This window comes from Phacochoerus africanus, chromosome 11 (genome assembly GCF_016906955.1).
Source record: "Phacochoerus africanus isolate WHEZ1 chromosome 11, ROS_Pafr_v1, whole genome shotgun sequence".
In the NCBI taxonomy this organism is placed as follows: domain Eukaryota; kingdom Metazoa; phylum Chordata; class Mammalia; order Artiodactyla; family Suidae; genus Phacochoerus; species Phacochoerus africanus.
The window spans coordinates 119236861-119258546 of record NC_062554.1 but is presented as its reverse complement, the minus strand read 5'-3'; the positions used below and the strand labels follow the sequence as shown (position 1 = coordinate 119258546).

At 39.3% G+C, this 21686-nt stretch overlaps 1 protein-coding gene across 2 annotated transcripts in view; it reads right to left on the bottom strand.

Annotated features, from left to right (window-relative positions):
- Positions 1 to 20869, bottom strand: part of RASAL2 (RAS protein activator like 2) — a 388439-nt gene extending 367570 nt beyond the window's left edge. For both annotated transcript variants that reach the window (XM_047752626.1, XM_047752627.1), the window contains exon 1: positions 19978 to 20869. In XM_047752626.1, the coding sequence (XP_047608582.1) occupies positions 19978 to 20179 (202 nt within the window). In that variant the 5' untranslated portion in view covers positions 20180 to 20869. The remainder of the gene's footprint in view (positions 1 to 19977) is intronic.
- Positions 20870 to 21686: the final 817 nt, after the last annotated feature.

The following is a 21686-nucleotide window of genomic DNA, read 5'->3' as shown; positions in this document are numbered from 1 at the left end:
GCCCATACCAAGTATTGGGAAGCCAGTGAAACTAAAACTGTCATACTCTGCTTGTGGTATAATGGCACAGCACTTAAAGCAGTTTGGCAGTTTCTTAAAATAGTAAACATACAATATGATCCAGTCATTCCATTCCTAGCTATTTACCCAAGAGAAATAAAAGCATATGTCTATACAAACACTTGTACACAAATGTTCACAGAGGCTTTATTTCTCATAGCCAAAAAACTGGAAACAACCCAAATGTTCATCAGAAGGTAAATTGAGGGAGTTCCCTTGGTGGCTCAGTGGTTAACAAACCCAACCAGGATCCATGAGGATGCGGGTTCAATCCCTGACCTCACTCAGTGGGTTAAGGATCCAGCGTTGCCGTGAGCTGTGGTGTAGGTCAAAGATGCAGCTGAGATCAGGTGTGGTGGAAGCTGGCGGCTATAGCTCCGGCTGGACCCCTAACCTGGGAACATCCATATGCCACGAGTGCAGCCTTAAAAGCAAAAAAAAAAAAAAAAAAAAGGTGAACTGATTAAATAATCTATGCAATGGAATATAACTCAGCAATATAAAGGAATTAACTACTGATTCATGCAACAACATGAATTAATCTTAAAAAGTGCTAAATGAAAGAAGACAGACCAGAAAGAAGTATATAAAATTCTTGAAAATCCAAACTAAGCTATAAAGACGAAAAGCAGACTAGTGGCTGTCTGATGATGGGTGGGAAAAGGTGGGTCAAGAGGCTTACAAAGGAAACTTTTTAAATAGATGTTCATTTTCTTGATTGTGATGATGGTTTCAAGATTATTTATATATTTCAAAAGATACCAAACTACACTTTAAATACATGTAGTTTGTTACATGTCAAATATATCCAAAAAAAATTGTCATATGTATGAACTGATCAGGATGTAAGACTATAACTCACTTCCCAATGCAACACTGCCCAAAGCTCAAGGAATCAGAGATTTTAAAGAACTGCAATCTATTCACAAGAAAGTTACATTTCAGAACTGAAACACATGGTTTATGGCATTCGGATCAGGCTTTAAGTTTCTGAGTCCTTGAAATACCAACCTTAGGATATGTTTAAATTACAAAGCATATGCACCATAAGGAGAGCCAGGTTCAGGGGGAGCTAAGATGAAAGCAAACCGGGCCTACCAAGAAGCCAGTGCCCCCACTTGAATTCTATAAATACCCTAAAATGTCTGCACATGGCCAAGCTCTGATCGATGTCTGGGTTTACCTGGCTCTATGAAAGTGAGTTCTTTTTAGAATTTCTGATAACAAAGGGAAGAGCCACTAAATCCTGGAATAAATAAAGCTGTGCTCCCGATGAATACAATTCACGGTTCTCATGATTGTGTGACTTCTTAAATTTCATTATTCTCACTGGCTTGGTCAAACACAAATAACAGGCTTAGAAAGGCATACGTTTATAGGAAAGAAATCTATTTTTATATTTTGTGTTACTCCTTTTAAAAATACATAAATTTTAGATAGCTAAAAGACTTTGTGTAAACTTTTTAGAATATAGAAATATTCACGCCACTCACTCACATACAGCTTTCTGATGTTGTCTATAGCTAATAAAACTTGGACAACTCTACAAAACATATCATCCAAACATGACATCCAAAGCATATCCAGCACATCAAATGTCATTATTTTATAGTTATGGTACTATATAGGACACATAGGTAAACTACAGGTTCAAAGTTCAAATTAACAAATATCACAGTGAGTGCTTTTATATAACAGTTTAAAGTGGTTACCTATGAGAAGCCAAATTATATAGTAGTTACAGATTGGAGAGTAAACTGCCTGAGTTTAAATCTCACACTACCCACTTACATGCTATATAATCTTGGCCAAATTACTTTACATCTCTACTCTGATTCCTCATCTGTAAAATGAAGATAATAACAGCATTTACCTCACAGGGTAGTTATGAAGATTAAATAAATTAACAGGCATAAAGCAACTAGAACTCTCCTCACAGTAAGTACCTAAAAAGTTTTACATTATTGTTGTTGTTATAATTATGCTAATGATTGTCACTGTTACTAGAGTTAAGACTACTGTATAGGATAATTAATATTTATCACTAATAATTTGAAAAGTACCAATATATCTACTAGGCACTAAAATAAAAGGCCCTGAATAAACTGTCTCCAAAGAAAATACACAAATGTAACATTCGGAAACCAGATGCTTTTCTGTAATACTAACAATGAAATACTAGAAAAGGAATATAAAAAAAGCAATACCTCCTCAAACTGCACCCCCAAAAATTAAATACCTAGGAATAAAACTGACTAAAGAGATAAAAGACTTATACACTGAGAACTATAATACATTAATAAAGGAAATTAAAGAGGAATCAAAGAAATGCAAAGATGTCCCATGCTCCTGGATTAGAAGAATTAATATTGTTAAAATGGTCACACTACCCAAAGCAATCTAAAGACTTAGTGTTATCTCTTTCAAATTATCCATGATATTTTTCACAGAACTACAAAAAATCATCCAAAAATTTATATATAACCATAAATGACCCAGAACTGCCAAAGCAATCCTCAGGCATTAACTCTCCCAGACTCCAGATAATATGACAAAGCTACAGTAATCAAAAGAGTGTGGTACTGGTACCAAAAAAAAAAAAAAAAAACAGACATATGCATCAGTGAAACAGAATAGAGAGCCCAAAAATAAACCCAGATACCCATGGTCAATTAATCTTCAACAAAGGAGGCAAGAATGTAAAATGGGAAAAAGTCTCTTCACCACTGTGCTGGCAAAACTGGACAGCTGCATGTAAATCAAGGAAGTCAGAACACACCCTCACACCATGCACAAAAATAAACTAACACTTAAACATAAGACACCACAAAACTCCTAGAAGAAAACATAGGCAAAACATTCTCTGACATAAACCGTATGAATGTTTTATTAGGTCAGTCTCCCAAGGCAAAAGAAGTAACAAAAATAAACAAATGGAACCTAATCAAACTTATAAGCTTTTGCACAGCAAAGGAAACAAAAAGAAAGAAAGAAAGAAAAGACAACCTACAAGAGAAAATAGTGCAAATGATGTAACGGACAAGAGTTTAATCTCCAAAATAAACAAACTCATACAGATCAATCACACACACACACACACACACACACACACACAATACAACTGAAAAATGGGCAGAAGACCTAAATAGATATTTCTCCAAAGAAGACACATGGATGGCCAGTAAGCTCATGAAAAGATGTGCAACATCACTAATTATTAGAGAAATACAAATCAAAAGCTACCATGATGTACCAGCTCAAACCAGTCAGAATAACAAACACTGGAAAGGGTGTAGAGAAAAGAGAATTCTTCTACACTGCTGGTATAACCACTATGGAAAACAGTATGGAGGTTCCTCAGAAAACTAAGTAAAGAACTAACACATGATCTATCAATCCCACTCCTGGACATATATCCTGACAAAACTATAATTCAAAAAGATACATGCACCCCTATGTTCATAGCAGCACTATTCACAATAGTCAAGATATGGAAGCAACCTAAGTGTCCACTGACAGATGAATGAATGAAGATGTGGTACATACATACAATGGAATACTACTCAGGCATAAAAAAGAATGAAATAATGTCATTTGCAACAACATGGATGAAACTAGAGATTCTTATACTAAGTGAAGTCAGAAAGAGAAGGAAAAATCCCGTATGATATCACTTGTATGTGGAATCTAAAATATGGCACAAAGGAACCTATCAACAGAACAGAAACAGACTCACAGACATAGAGAACAGGCTTGTAAGTTGCCAAGGGGGACAGAGAAGGAGTGGGATGGACTGGGAGTTTGGGATTAGTAGATGCAAACTATTACACTTAGAATGGATAAGCAATGAGGTCCTACTGCATAGCATAGGGAACTATATCCAGTCTACTGGGATAGATCATGATGGAAGATAATATAAGATGTATATATATAAGAAAGTGTGTATATATATATATATATATATATATGGGTCATTTTGCTGTACAGAAGTTGGTACATTGTAAATCAACAATATTTTAATAAAATGTAAAAAAAGAAAATATACAAACAGCAAATAATTACATGACGGGAATAAAAATCAAAACTACAATGGGACATCACTTCACACTGACTAAGCTGGCTTTAATAAAGAATGGAAAGTAGAAAGGGTAGACAAGGATGTGGAGATACTAGAACCCTAGTACATTGCTGGTAGCAATGTAAAAAGGTTCAGATGTGAAAAAGTTTGGCAGTTTCTCAAAAGTGGGTATAGACAGTGGTGAGGGTTACATAGCACTGTGAATGTATGTAATGTCACTGAGTTGAACATTTACAAATGGTTAAAGTGAAATTTGGAGTATATAAATATACATATATTCCACCACAATAAGAGGGAAAAAATGAATGCAAAAGAATGTATTAGGGAGTTCCCGCTGCGACACAGCGGATTAAGAATCCAATTGCAGCGGCTCAGGTCACTAAAGGTGCTCAGGTCACTAAAGATGCAGGGGTTCAATCCCCAGCCTGGCACAGGAGATTAAAGGATCCAGCCTTGCCGTAGATGCAGCATAGGTCACAGCTGCAGCTGGGATTCAATGCCTGGCCCAGGAACCTCCATATGCTGCAGGAGTGGCCATATAAAAAGAAAGAAGAATGTATTGGTTACTCTCTCTCCCTCGCATCCTTGCTTATATTTCTTCAATTCACCAGAGAAGAACTCAATATCCATTCTTATCTACATAGCCCCAAAAGAGGCAGGGAAGCTAGAATAAGACACACTACTCAATGTTAAGACAACTTAGAAAAGCATAAAAATGCTTCTTTAAACAGCTTGTGATCTACTTTAACACAAATACACTAAACTAGAAACAGCAACTATAAACCTGGATAATAGTGAAAGGGTAATTTTTCCCCAAAAAAGTACTGGATTGGAACTCAGGTTCCAATCTTACTCAGATTCTAATGTAATTTTCACCAAGAATCCTTAAATCACTAATTTTACATGATTACTTCCCAATAAAATGAAGAAAAGACTTGTATTTCATAAATTTGTTGAGAGAAAAAAGAATACAGACTGGAGGAAAAAAAAAAACCTTGTAAAAACATTTTATATAACATGCTTATAGGTAAATGGAATAATGGTACTGGTTACATAAGGGAAATTATCACTGCTAATTACAGATAAAGAAAGATTACCGACCAATAGGCCTCACAAGGTAATATGACCATTTCTCATGTATGAGAACCAAGGTATACATCAAAAAACACAACCCAAAGTGCAAATAAGTAAAAATTTCCTCTTAAACTGATTGAGAGGGTGCTTGAAAAAAGAATGACTTAGGACTTCCTGACCTGAACAAAACAGTAAGAGATACCACCATATCAAAGCTTCTCGAGTATCTTTTTACCTCAATAGGAATCACCACATGTGATACTGCTGTTTCTTCATCATATTATCAAACAAGATTCAAAAATTAGCATATTTCTGTAAAAATGAAAACTACTACAAAATCTTTTTGAAGCCAGAATATCTACAAGTAGAGTCATTTTTTTATATTTGAACCATATCTTCTATTAGTTGATAACTACTGTACTGGGCATCTTTTTCCTTTTTTTTTTTTTGTCTTTTTGCCTTTTCTAGGGCCGCACCCAGAGCAATATGGAGGTTCCCAGGCTAGGGGTCGACTCAGAGCTGTTGCTGCCGGCCTACACCACAGCCACAGCAACGCCAGATCCGAGCCGCGTCTGTGACCTACACCACAGCTCACAGCAACACTGGATCCCCAACCCACTGAGTGAGGCCAGGGATCGAACCCGCAACCCCATGGTTCCTAGTCAGATTCGTTTCTGCTGTGCCACGACGGGAACCCCTCTTTTTCTTTGTTTCTTTCTTTCTTTTTTTTTTTTTTTTAAGGCCACTCTTGAGACATTTGGAAGTCCCTAGGCTAGGGGTCTAATAGAAGCTGGCAGCTGCCAGCCTATGCCACAGCCACAACAACACCAGATCCAAGCCATGTCTGCAACATATACCACAGCTCATGGCAATGTCAGATCCTTAACCCACTCAGCGAGGCCAGGTATCAAACCAGCATCCTCATAGATACTAGTCGGGTTCGTAACGCGCTGAGCCACTATGGGAACTTCCCAGGCGCCTTTTTCAAGGTCTGTTCATTGATATGGGCTAATCACCAACCACTGGGCAAAACTGGCACATTTCAAAACAGGAACAATGTACTAGAAAGGCCACAGGCTTCTTCATTCAGGGGTAGTCTTGAAACTTACAAATACACAGAAAATTATACAGAGTCAAGCCTGAGGAAATAATGGGAGCAAGGTACTTAAATATTATATCCTGCCCAAATTTAAAACAAACAAAATTCCCTACAAACTTCCACAAGATTAACTGGATACAGGATACCTTATCTCACTCTCAAACTGTTCTATATCATTATTAAAAGTTAAACTACTTTTTTCCTAAGTTTGCTCCTATTCCATGCTAAGCAAACAGATAATAGATCAAAGAAAATTTGGGTATAACTCCAACTATAGAGCGTTCTGGAAAAGGCAAAACTATGGAGGCAATAAAAAGATCAGTGGTTGCCAGGAGTTAGCGGGTATGGGGTACAGAGAGATGAAAAGACAGAGCACAGATTTTTAGGGCAGTGAAAATACTGTATATGATACCATAATGGTGGATACATGTCATTAAACATTTATCCAAACCCACAGAATATACAAATGAAGAGTAAACCCTAATGCAGACTCTGGGTGAAAATAACCTCTTAACGTAGTTCATCAGTTGTAATAAATATGACGCTTTGGTCCGGAATGTTGATAACAGGAGAGGCTATTCCTGTGGGGGAACAGGGGATATATGGGAAATCTCTGTTATTGTCCTTATATTTTGCTGTGAAATTCAATCTGCTCTAAAAATATAAAATCCTTTAAAAAAAAGAAAAGAAAATCTGATTAACGGTTAATGGTCTATATAAACTATGCCTTTTCAATCCCACTCCTCCTGCTGTCCTTTTTTCCAGAAGAAAATTTAAACTACTTCTGTCTTAAACGTTAGTTCTTGTTGTCATTCCTCGAATTTGGCTCTGTTTGACATTATAAACTTCCCCAGAACATACCTAAATTAATCCTATGCTAAAAACTTGACATTAACAGAGCGCTACATTAAATACACGCCTCAGTCGTTCGTGTAGCTAAAACCAAAAGACCGATATTCAAATCACAGATCATTCCTTCTTAATGAGAAACTAAGAGGAGGAGGAGGACACAAATGCAGGAGTACCAACTATGTTCTTCTTAGAATATCTAACACATTATGTATCTGTGTCAGGTTATTTCAGTTGGAAAGTCTAACACAGTATAAATAAGGCCATGGGCATAGATCTGACCTTTAGCAGACCAAACTGCTTTGACTCTACACTCATACCCTTCTCTCACTGACTTAGAAAATATGCCATTAATCAAAAGAAGTACCACTGGGGGGGGGGGAAGCTCAGTTTTGAAGGTCACTTTTATAAACACTAGAACCCTGAGTACATGTAACAGGTGCTAAATAATGTTTAAGGCACTACATGGAATCTATGCAGACATACTTCAATAGGTCGAAAGTAACCATATAGAAGTAGGACTTAAAATTATGAGCCACATTTTCATAACTTGTGGCAGGAATTGCTTTCCAGGAAGGTCACAGAAATTTGGCATTAAGTCTCAGGCCTTTAAAAACATACTCTTCTAGGAATTCAGCCTAAGGAAAGAGTCAAAAGTTCAATTCAAAGACTTGTGTACAAAGAGAATGTGTATACTACTAATATAAAATTTTTTAAAAATAATAATGTCTAAAATAGGGTAATGGTTAAATAAGTTACGTTAAATTAGTCATTAACAAATTATATTTTCAGATCCTCTCAATAGATGCAGAAAAAGCCTCTGACAAAATCCAACACCCATTTCTGATTAAAAACCCTTCAGCAGGAACCTCCCTCTACATAATAATATGACAAACCCAGAGCTAACATCATTCTCAATGGTGAAAAGCTCAAAGAATTCCTGCTGAGAACAGGAACAAGACAAGGATGTCCGCTCTGGCCACTACTCTTCAACATAGTTTTAGAAGTCCTAACCACAGCAATCAAAGAAGTTAAAGAAATAAAAGGAATCCAAATTGGAAAGGAAGAAGTAAAATTATCACTATTTGCAGATGACATGATACTATACCTAGACAATCCTAAGGACTCTACCAGAAAACTGTTAGAGCTCATCCATGAATTTGGCAAAGTCACAGGATACAAAATTAATACACAGAAATCGATGGCATCTCTATATACTAACAATGAAAGATCAGAAAGAGAAATTAGGGAAGCAATTCCGTTTACGATCGCATCCAAAAGAATAAAATATTTAGGAATAAACCTACCTAAAAGAGACCAAAGACCTGCACTCTGAAAACTACAAGACACTGATGAAAGAAATCAAAGATGATACAAACAAATGGAAACACATACCATACTCTTGGATTGGAAGAGTCAATATTATCAAAATGACTATACTACCTAAGGCAATCTACAGATTCAATGCAATCCCTATCAAATTACCAAGGACATTTTTCACAAAACTCGAATACAATATTTTCAAGTTTCTTTGGAAGCACAAAAGACCCAGAAGAGCCAAAGATGTCCTGAAAAAGAAAAATGGAGCTGGAGGAATCAGGCTCCCGGAGTTCAGACTATACTACGAAGCAACACTCATCAAAACCATATGGTGCTGGCACAGTACAGAAATATACATCAGTGGAACAGGATAGAAAGCCCAGAATTAAACCCATGCACCTACAGTCAACTAATCTATGACAAAGGAGGCAAGAATATACAATGGAGAAAAGACAACTTGTTCAATAAGTGGTGCTGGGAAAACTGGACAGCCACACGGAAAAGAATGAAATTAGAACACTCCCTCACACCATACACAAAAATAAACTCCAAATGGATTAAAGACCTAGATATAAGACCAGACACTATACAACTCCTAGAGGAAAACAGAGGCCAAACACTCTCTGACATAAACAACAGCAACAGCTTCTCAGATCCGCCTCTTAGACTAATGACAGTAAAAACAAAAATAAACAAATGGAACTTAATCAAACTTAAGTTTCTACACAGCAAAGGAAACCCTAAACAAAATGAAAAGACAACCCACAGAATGGGAGAAAATCTTTGCAAATGAAATAATTGACAAAATTTATAAACACTTCCTACAGCTCAATACCAAAAAAACAAACAACCCCATCAAAAAATGGGCAGAAGATCAAAACAGTTCTCCAAAGGAGACATATGGATGGACAAAAAACACATGAAAAGATGTTCAACATCACTCATTATTAGAGAAATGCAAACCAAAATCACTATGAGGTACCACCTTACACCAGCCAGAATGGCCATCATCAAAAGGACTACAAACAATAAGTGCTGGAGAGGGTGTGGAGAAAAAGGAACCCTAGTACACTGTTGGTGGGATTGTAAATTGGTGCAACCACTGTGGAAAAAAGTATGGAGATTCCTCAGAAAACTAAACATAGAACTACCCTTTGATCCAGCAATCCCACTCCTGAGCATCTACCCAGAGAAAACCATGACTTGAAAAGACACATGTACTCCAATATTCATTGCAGCACTATTTGCAATAGCCAAGACATGGAAACAACCTAAATGCCCGTCAACAGAGGAGTGGATCAAGAAAATGTGGTACATATACACAATGTAATATTACTCAGCCATTAAAAGGAACGAAATACTGGCATTTTTAGCAACATGGATGGATGGACCTAGAAATTATCATGCTGAGTGAAGTCAGTCAGACAATGAGACACCAACATTAAAGGCTATCACTGACATGTGGAACCTAAAAAAAGGACACAATGAACTTCTTTGCAGAACAGATACTGAGGCACAGACTTTGAAAAACTTATGGTTTCCAAAGGAGACAGGTTGGGGGGTAGGGGGATGCACTGAGGGTTTGGGATGGACATGCTATAAAATTTGGTTGTGATTACTGTTGTACACCTATAAATGTAATAAAATTCATTAAGTATTAATAAATAAATAAATAACAAAACAAATTATATTTTCAGGAGTTTCCACTGTGCCTCAGCAGTAACAAGCCCGACTAGTAACCATGAGGATACAGGTTCAATCCCTGGCCTCCCTCAGTGGGTTAAGGATCCAGCGTTGACATGAGCTGTGGTGTAACTAGCAGACACAGCTTGGATCTGGCATTGCTGCGGTGTAGGATGGCAGCTGCAGCTGTGATTCGACCCCCAGCCTGGGGACTTCCATTTGCTACACATGTAGCTCTAAAAACAAAAAAATATATATATTTTCATATTATAAGCCTCCGTTATAAAGAAGTGTGATATTGGCATATGAATATGGACAGATTAATATAACATAATAGTAAATCTTGAAATAAACTAAATGGGAACCTAGTAAGAGATAAAGGAGTCATCTTAAATCAGTGAGGAAAAAAATGAATTAGTCAACAAATTCCAGTGTTAAGACAAGTGGAAAGCCATCCTTCTAAAAATGAAATTGTATCAATATCTCATAACTTACTCCAGGTGAATTCCAAATGGATCAAAGATTTAAGTGTAAAAATGAAAACAAAGAGGTACCAGACAAACCATGAGAGTTATCTGATAACATTAGAATAGGAAAATTGGAGTTCCCATTGTGGAGCGGCGGAAATGAATCCGACTAGTAACCATGAGGTTGCAGGTTCCATCCCTGGCCTCACTCAGTGGGTTAAGGATCCAGGATTGCCATGAGCTGTGGTGTAGGTCACAGACGTGGCTTGGACCCAAGCTGCTGTGGCACAGGCCAGCAGCTATAGCTCCAACTCAACCCCTAGCATGGGAATCTCCATATCCCACGGGTATGGCCCTAAAAAAAGAAAAAAAAGAATAGGAAAGGCCCTTCTAACTATGGCAAAAAAAATAAAAAAGCCATAAAAAACTGATACACTCAACTGCATAAAAATAATTTCCTCATAGAGGAAAAGGGAGAAAAAAAAAAAAAAAAGACTAATGAAAATACCAGGAGGAATTCCCTTGTGGTGCAGTGGTTTGTGGATCCCATGTTGTCAGTGCTGTGGCACAGGTTTTATCTCTGACCCTGGAACTTCCACATGTCATGGGCACAGCCCCTCCAAAAAAAAGAAAGAAAAAGGAAATACTGCCAACTCATGGCAGACAAAGGGCTCTTTACCTAATCTCCTAAGAGTTCCCACAAATCCCTAAGAAAAATATCTAACAACCCAATAAAAATAGGCGAAAGATATGTACAGTCAAAGAAAAGGACATATTTAAATGGCTCTATAAGACATTCAATCACACTTAATGTAAGAAACAAGAAAAGTTAAAATTGAAACTATGACTACCTTTTACCTTTAAATTGTCACACTAAAAAATTTTTAATAATTCCCTATGTATGGGGAGATGGGCACTCTCATACATTGCTGAAGAAATGTAAATAGGTGTAACACCTAAGAACAGCAATTTGGGAGTATGTTTCAAAATTACAAATACACCCTATCTTTGACCTAGCAAGTCTATGAATTTTTCTTACAGATACACTGATACACGAGCAAAATTATTCACTGCACTATTACTTATACCAGCAAAACTTTGGGGACTGTTAAATTATGATTCATCCAGGCATTAGGCAGCCATAAAAAGAATGAGGAACTACTTTACAAATGGACAGAAAATATATCCAAGATATATTATTAACGAGGGTATATGGAGGGGGGATGTGAGGGAGGAACAACACAGGATAAGTTCAATTCCTATAATGGGTTAACTTTCTGTAAAAAAGGAGAAAAAAAACATATACACAATGAAAACTACAATACTATCAATTCAGATACAAAGGAACAACCTGCTCCAGACCCCCAGAATGCCCAACCAACTTCCTCTATGGGCTTGCTCCAGTCCTTTCTTCAGTCTCAGAAAAAAACATGACCCTGCATTTCTTTAAACTAAATTTCCTGGACCCCATTTTTGCAGAGTTTATCTGTCTAAATTATCTATCTGCTTCTAGATGCATGGAATAAGAAAAGAAGGATACACAGGAATCTCAAACATGTACTGATTTATGGAGGGGGCAATGACTGACTACCAGATGGCAAGTGAAGTGGCAAGGGGTGGGGGGTGAGAGAGACCTCAAAGCATATCCTTTTATATCTTCTCAATTTTGAAAGAAGGAAATGTGTTATCTATTTTTAAATTAAATTTAAAAATAAAAGTATAGTTTAAAGTTTTTTTTTAACATTTTCAAAAACATAAGAAAACATACTGTTAAGAGTTTCCTGGTAGCCTAGCAGTTAAGGATCTGGCACTGTTACTGCAGCAGCTTGGGTCACTGCTGTGATGTGGGTTCGATCCCTGACCCAAGCACTTGGCACGCCACTGGCATGGTAAAGCAAAATCAAAAAACAACACTGTTAGGAAAAAGGCAGGATAGAAAACATGCAGCATCAAACCAAATATGTACAAACAAGTACATTCGTACTCCGAAAAGACTGGAATAAAATATAATATTTGAAAAAGAACTGTCTCTGAGAGGTGGAATTATAGGTGATTTTAATCTTCTTTGGCTTTTCCTTTAATTCAAATTCTTTACATTAAGTATGGATTATATTCATAATTAGGAAAAAAGTATTCAATTCTTAACGATATGAATCAGAGAGGTTAGAAATTAAAGGCAAGGTAGAAAGTTATCAGGTATTATCCAGGGTTCTAACGATCATAAATGAAATGTTCAAATGTCCTTAAAATATCACTCACTCCAACCACAGAATAAAGAATTTATGGATAAAGAATTTGGGAAAACATGGATTTAAAAAGCCCTACTCTGTCCTCTAGTCTACCTCTTAAGGATCACTACGAGATTATTCTCATCCTCCTACTTTCTGGATGTTTTGACCATTTTTGTTTTCTGTTACCTAGGTAATGGTACTTCCAGCATTTCCCTTAAAGACTGTGAAACGAACAATCTGGTATTTCTCACTGACCTTCAGCTTTAAAAGGCCATCTCCCCAAGGAATAGCAGTAAGATCTAGAAGCTAAAACAGGAGGCTATGGAATCTAAGGTTAAGAGTTCTAATCCTGACAAACCGGAATTTGTCTCCAACTTTGGGAATAAGCTAAATTTCCTGGGCCATTTTCCTTAATGAGGAAACGCAAAGGGCTTATTTTGAAAAACATTTAAGACTATCAAATTTAAAGTTGCTTTTTAACTTTTTCACACTATTCTTCTGAATTTTGTTTTCTTACCGTAGGTTAAAATGTTTCCTCTCTAAATTTTCACTCCTCGAAACACCATCTGCAAGCATTAGACTCGGAAGTAGGGGGGAGGGTATTTTCAGAAAACCTACTGAAAAATGACACAATGTGAACAGAACTTACCCTCATGTTGAAGACAATTTATGGAGGTATAAGAATGCAATCAGGATCTAAACTGGGCCCTTATGAGCAAAGCAGCTGCAGATTACTAATTAATGCAACCAACACTTGGTGAGGGAAGGTAAAACTCAAAACTCCAAACATCTGAACCCTGCTAGTGGCGATAAGGAGATAACTTCTATGTCACAGACCAGCAAATGAAATTGTCTCGCTTTCAAGAGCTCAATTTTTATTTATTTTGTTTACAGTATACCCACTAACACCACTGCACTGAGTCTCAGGACGTCTTTTTTTACCCCTACCATTTAAATACCATGTGCTTCTTGATGGCTGGCTGCCTTCCCACCAGAAGGCCAGCTACATTAAACTTGTAACAGATTCTCCACCAGCAAGTCTTGAGGAGCACTTGATAGCCTTTGGGAGGAAAGGTGTTTTGTTTGTTTGTTTGCTTTTTAGGGCCATACTCGGGGCATATGGAGGTTCCCAGGCTAGGGGTCAAATTGGAGTTGCAGCTGCCGGCCTACACCACAGCCACAGCAACACAGGATCCAAGCCACATCTGCGATCTACGCCACAGCTCACCGCAACACCGGATCCTTAACCCACTGAGTGAGGCCGGGATCGAAACTGCATCCTCATGGATCCTAGTCGGGTTCATTAACCACTGAGCCACAAAGCGAACTTCCGAAGCGTGTTTTTACAAACATCAGAGAGCAATTATCCCTCTGCCAGGGCGGGGTGAAACAGTTTCAGGAATGCCCTCAGCACATGGGCAACTCCTCCTCCTGGTTAACAAGACCAAACACCTCTCTAGTTACTTACAAGTTACTTCAACAGGGAAGGACAAGAGAGCCGACAGCTGAATTTTTTCTGGATTAACTCAGTCATTAGTTGAATGCTTTTTTGTGGTTCACCTACTTAAAAGGTGATCAAATCACTGTGCGCTACTAAAGAGAGCAACTGCTAAGAACAATTACATAAACCCTCCGCTTCAACTTACCTCATCCTTCTTTCTAATGAAACAAAGCATTAGAAACCACTGCCTTGCCAACATTTCCTCAGTAATCTCAGTAAAGCCTACTTTGTCATGTGAATCTCTTTTCTTTTCCTTAGCAAATCAGAGAACTGTATTTCATTCAACATAATAGGACACTGCACATCATTTTTTTAAAGTTTATGCACTGAATTTTATTATCTGAAAAAGATAAAGGCAATCCTTATAAACTAGTCTCATAAACAGGAGCATTCTAGAATTTCCTATTATTTATGTCAGAGAATTTGAGCAGATCCTCAGTTCCATATATGCAATTCCTAAATCCAAAAGGCTCTAAAAATCCCTTTATATAACTTATCTAGCAGTAAAATCTGACCTGCACTGATATCATGCTATTTATAGTCTTATACCATATTTAATGTGAACGTCCATTTGTTTAATTACAGAAATATTAACATGACTGATTCCTGGATGTCACTCCAGGCACCACTAGGGGGTTTATGTCACTGTATACATACCATATTTTCCAAAATCAAAAGTTTTGAATTCTGAAACACTCCAAATGGTTTTGGAAAAGAGACGGTGGTTGTATTGCTTACATTCTTTAAAAAGAGCTTTATTCTTTGCAAATGAAATAGCAATAAACCAAAATGACCGGAGTATAGAAGAATACTAAGATGTTGTAAAGGAAACAGTCCACTATCTGTGACATTCGTAGAACACATACATTAAGTGAGATATACAACTTCTCTCTCAAAGGATGAAAAAAGGGGGCCGTTTGAAATCAATATAATTTAAAACAAATAGTACATGCCTGGGCCTTCTTGGAAGTTCTAATTTCAGTGGAGAACTGTCACCTCCTACTACGTATAAAATGTACTGGAGATCATGGGAAATTAATGTGTCAACACTCAAAGTCAATGACCCATCCTAAGTACTGAACTCAAGCTTGAGATCCCAAGAATTCCTAAAACATTAACACTTATTTGTAAAAGTTCAATTAATAGTATTTGAGGAAATTAAAACAGTTAAGTAACATGAGCATATTTGGGGATGTACTGAGTACATATTCACTGATTTTCTTCTGGTAATCAATTAGCTAAAGCACGTAAAACTTTAAGTCTTGGTTGAGCAATTTCATTTACCTACATATTAATACAAAACAGGAGTCATGGGGTGCATATTTAAGATGTGTAAGAATGAGTTATTTGCTAAGAATATTCAAAGTTAATTATGTTAAGAACATTCTGTATAAGACCAGTGAGTTAGTCACAACCAACTCATACAAGATCAAAATGAAACAACTTCCTCGACTTGTTACTGGTAGCAATATATTAAGCACACACAGAGACATATTCTCTAAAAATGCAATAAAATATACTTTATCCTTTGTTTTAATTGGTGAGGCATAAGCAATATTATTTACTACAACCAGGTAAGATTTCTGCCCCCATCAACTCATATCCAGTTTATAAGAAATTCTTACCAAATTCCCACTGCCATATTTCTAGAATTATATGGTATCTGATGCAGGATAATAAATTCCCTTTTTATTCTGCTTGCTGAAATAGTACCAGCCTTTAGAAATTTTCCAGCAGGTTCCTATCAATCCTCAAAAAACAAGAAGCCATATATTAGCTTAATGGTAGCCAATCACATTGATGTTATTTATTTTATTAAATGAATATTTTAGATAAGGTTTGCTCATACTATTAAAATTCAAAACAGTATAATGTCTTGGTGACTGCTTTTTTGTGAGAACTGTATTTCCCCTCTCGCTATCCAAGAGCATATCTGTGCATACACTTGCAGACCTGTTGTGCTGATGGGTTCAGGGCTCCAATGCAGGCACTGCTAAAGACCGGTATCTTACATTTCCCCCCAGTAGTGTCCTACACTCACCATCCATTCATGGTAAAGTAGTTAATTTTAATGTTCTCATTGTTTACCAGAAAGCACAGACAGTGAGCCTGGCTTCCTCGCTCCCGTTTCCTTTTGCTGGGCTGCTGAGCTTTTTCAGCCAATTGACTTCGCTTTGAGGCTATAAATATCTGAAAAATGTTCTGCATTTGATGCTCTTGGCTTCTGCATCCATATTTAGCTGTTTGTGGCATGCCTTTGTTTAAGCTACTCTACCACCCATACAGCCGGTCAGGTTGAGAACTGCATGGTCAAAGGACAGATGGATCAACATTCAACAGACACTGACTTACCAAGAGCAAGGTATCCATCTGCTAGACACAGTGACAATGAAGGGAGTGGCAAGATAGGGATACAAAGATAAACAAGACAGACTGAATCCCTGGTATCAAAAATGTTACAGTCTTGATGGACACAGACACAACTTACAATACTGGAATAAAACAAATGAAATAGTTTAAAATTAAAATAAAGGATAGCACACAGCCTAAGTATTTTCTTCTAGCTGTGTCTCCAAGATGTGCATTTGTTTGTGTTCTAAATATAGATCCACCTATTACAAAGCTCTGAACATATTCCAAAAGAGTTTCCAATCATGACAATACACAAAATCTGGAGATAGGTATTATCCACTCAAGACCCCGGCCTATCACGAGCAAACTCAAAACAGTGCCCAGTCTTCAAACTTTGTGAGGCAAATTAATGAAATATTATTTATAAAAGTTTCTGTTAAGATTTTTGCAGGGAGGAGTAACTTCTGTTCTTGTGGCTGTTTGTCTGCATACTGATTTCCAACAGAAGTACACTGCAGAAGATGTGAACCACAGCCAGAAGCCAGCAGTACTTAATACAGCTCCTTGTTTTGCACCCTATCTTTAAAAGTCCCATGGCTATTTTAGGTTAGGTCTCAAAACTGAATGAGTTAGCTCTGCGATCCCCGTCCCCACCTTCCTATCTTGTGAAAACATTCCAAATAAATATACGTCTACCCTCAACAGTCCCTGTTTCTAAACTGGGTTGATGGACCTCTTGGTAAAAGCACTCCCCAGAATCCCAACAGCCATGATTTAAACGCACTAAAGCCTTGCCTGAGGCCAGCCCCCCAAGAGTCAAGCTGGAATTGGGAGGCCAAGTAGTAGGTAAAATAATAGGGCAGGCCATAGAATCAGACAACTCCAAAGTTAAAATGTACCATAGATACCAATTACTCCAGATTGCACATTTTATGTAAAAACCTACATCCACAGACTTAAAATTACTTGCCCAAAGTTAGACAATAATTTGTGGCAAAGGCAGAATGAAAACTCAGTCCTCAATCCCCAGTTGCATACTCTAGACTAATTTCTGGATTTCTTTAAAAACATTTGACTACACTCACCAAAGTCTCTTTCAATTGCATAAAAGAACCTTGATGTCCCAAAACAATGAGGATTTTGAGCACACAAAACAAACAAATAAATAAGGAAACCAAAATGAACTGTTTTTTCAAAATAACTTCCACATTCTATTATTTTTACTTCAAAGCTTTTCAGTGAGTTATACAACAAGCAACTTAAAAACCAGCTAAGGACATAGAAAAGCCAGGAGTCATGCAGATAGTTTTGGAATATTTATTACATCAAACTAAAGACAATAAAATAGTAACCAGGATGAGCTGCCTTAGAGGAAGGAAAGCAGCAGTACTACACAGTAAATAAAAACAACTTCTGGTTAATTGATAGGGAAGACAAAAAAAATTCACAATGCCGTGGGACGTCTTCAAACTGGCTCTGAAATGCACATTAGGTATGTGTCTGTGAGGGAGGATATACATATATATTTAAGAATATAACACACACATACATATACACATACTGAAACACAGCCATACACCACACAAACCTAGCCCTAGGAATAGACTACAAAAACAAGCACATAGTTACATGCAAAGAACGCAGTTAACACTAGGTCTAGAAAACCCAGGCAGAAGAGTTGTGGACACTCATACTGAATTACCATATGTACGTTTTCTTGCAGTAACAGGTCCCATCTGTAACTTCACATAAAAAACAATACGCAAAACAAGTACCTAAGAACAGAAAGAAGGAGCAAATAGGAAAAGGGAATAACTACAATATACCCTAATTCAAGCTCATTTTCAGATTCTCATCAACCTTTGTTATACAGTATGGGCTAAGTGGGATTAGCAGGTGAGTGGAAAGCCAGACTCTAAAGGTTTTAATCTGCTGAGAATGAACTGGGTGACCTTGCATCATCTCCAACCTCTTTGCTTTAATTCTTTCAGTTAATTAAAATAACATCGAGAAACATTTAAAAACATCCAGCCAAATACAAAGGGCTAATACAGAAATCCTTAAGAATAAAATTGCTGGATTTTTAGAACCGAAACGACCAGTACGAGATCATTTAATCCACTCATTTTACAGATAAGGAATCCCAGGTCAAAAAAGTGACCTGATGTGCTCCAAATCACACAGCCACTTAGGGGCAGAACTGAGACAAAAACTTGGATCTCTGGATTCCCAGTTCTATGATCTTTCTGATAGTAATAGACTTAAAGTCTTGAAATTAACTGAACTATCCAGGAAGACAACATTAAAGTCATAAACACAAACCCTGTTCAGAAGGATAAAAAAAAAAAAAAAAGGATTGTACTTGATCACTACAGGCTTAGATGCGCAGGACTTCAGGATAATATCTTAACAGTGTGCTGATACCAGGTGCTTCAAATTTGCCATCTTCTCCTCAGCCACATTACTAATGTCTTTCGTATTCCTGTAAGCTAAGCGATAAACACGTTGACGGTTCAGTGTTTTGGAAAGACACAGCTCAGTTCTGAATGCCAGGCTATGGGTTTTCCAAAGCACCATGGTTTTAATGCTGCCACAAGACTCACCCTAGCAGAATCTCATTATTCAGTTTTAATTAAAGAGGTGGTTACTAGGAATGCAGAAAGGGAAAGTTTTAGTGTGTTCATCACTTTTTAACTTGCTGAGTAGCAACCCAGTCACTTTACAAAGAGCACCAGAAACAATAGTGCAATCTAAAACAATCCACACCCCTTCGACTAAGTGTCTGCCTTTAGAGAGTGAGCTTCATAAAGAGGTTATAGAATTAGACTGTTTCCATCAAATAAATTTTGGTTTTAATTTTATTATTGTATCCTCTGCTAAGGTTGTTCATTATATCTTGGTTTCCAGCCTTGTCTCATTCAAGAGAAAGAAATGAAACCCCATTCACTTGATTTCATGGTGTGTTCGTGAAGACTGTCTACTTCCCTTGAAGTAACCACCTAAGAATTAAGTCTGCATAGTCCAACTCCATCTTAAACTTACTGCAGGTGCCTGAAAAGGTCCAAAGATCATACTGAGTCACACCTCTCTCCCCCAGTACTAGTCTGGAGAAACTTGTTAGGAATGCACTCCATAACAAAAAGGGATGTGGAAAACGGACCCTGGATGGATGGGGACTCAGAACGGATCAGAGACCAGGGAATGAGTTTCAGCCTGAGCAAAGATAAGAAACACTAGCCTCTAAGACGGCCTTTCGTCCTTACCGTACACCCGGACCCAGCTCTGCTGCTGGCACACGGACTCCAGGAGGATCCGATCCAACATGCCACCGGCCACGGCGCCACTGACTGGGACAACGGCTTCCAGCTCCTCAGGAGGAAGCGGCGAGTCGGACTCCAGTCCCGGGAACATCTCCGGCCAGGACAGCGCCTCCGCGGCTCCGCCGGACGACAGGGAGAGCTCCATGGTGCCCCGGAGGGACAAGGCGGCGGCGGCGGGGCGGGCGCGCGGATCCGCGCCCTGCCTGCGGGAAGGGGAGGAGGAGAGCGCAGCTGCGGGGGCAAGGACCGGAGCGGCAGCCGGCGCGGACGCGGCTCACCTCCTTCCCCGGCGCCCACTGCCCGCGTCTCGGAAGCTGCAGCCCACCTGCAGCCTGCGGGCGGGACCCAGGCCGGGAGGCGGATCCAGCGTGGCCCCGGGCGGGGGTGGGTCCGGGCTCAGGTGTGGGTCCCTCCCGGGAGGGGACGTGGAAAGACCCGGGAGGGGCGGCTCGCCTGCCTGCCCCCTCGGAGCCGCCTTTCGGTGCCCGGGTCGGCGTCCCCCGCGGTCCGGCCGGGGGTGGGGATGGAGCGGGGCCGGGCAGGGCTGGGCGGGGGGCGTCGCCGCCAGGGGCTGCCCCCTTTGACCGGCTCCCGCCGCCGCCGCCGCCTCGGGGGCTCCGAGTGTCCGCTTCCTCAGCCTGGAGGAGGGCGGTGACCCCGGTTGCTCGCCTGCCTGTCCTCAGCACCCACCCCAGCAACGAGCCGGCCCGCCCCCCTAACTCTCAGGCCACTGCTCCTGCCGTGGCTCCAGCTCAGGCTCCAGCTCTGCCGCGGCTCCCACAAGCCCGGCAGCCGCGGCCGTGGCGGCGGCAGGCGGCATCCCAGGGTGATAGGCCGGAGCAATCGAGGGCCGAGAGCCCAGCCGCGTATGCAACTGAGTAACGCAGCGGAGGAGGAACTGCCGCCGAAGGCAGGAAAAATCGGACACCGAGTTATTCATTCAGCCAGTCCCGCCTACTTTCCAAATAATTCTTTCTCCAACCGCCCTGCAGTATTTGTCCTGGTCGCTGGGTCTCCCGGGCTGCTGCTTGAAGTGGAGCTGACATGGGGAGGCGGGGAGGAAAAGGGGTGCGGGAAATTTAAAAAGGAAGGAAAAGAGCTTCCCTTTCCACTATTCCCACTCTTTCCCTTTTAGGTAGGCATTTATGTCTTTGCTTATTTGAACTAACTTTTCTTTCTTATTGTGGGAAGAGATTGAAGAGGTTGCTTTATTTTTCAGTCACCCTAGAGGAAACGCCTCCTTCCTTCCCAGAGAGGAGAGTTGGCAGAGAGGTCTGGGATTGTGGGATTGTTTGGGATCCGCGCTCTCTGCCCTGTCCGCGCTGAAGCTGGACTTGTCATCGGTTTAGAATAGCATGGTTAAGAAGTGTGGTGTGGATGGATCGACGGGCCTCCCAAGCCCATGAAATGCTCAGAAAAGCCCAGTATTGACCAAACACGTTTCTTTTTCCCTTTGATCTTTGTGCAATATGTTGGCTTTTTCTCCAAAGCCTCTGATGATGTAACTTGCGTTTTTTCGGTTGTGGTATTTTTTGTTTTTGTTTTTGTTTTTTTGTTTTTTTAATAGATTTGTGAGCTGTCTTCCTTGACCTTGGGTTTAATTTTCTGCCCACCCAAAGCAGTATTCACCAGTTCAGATTTAAGTGGTCGCT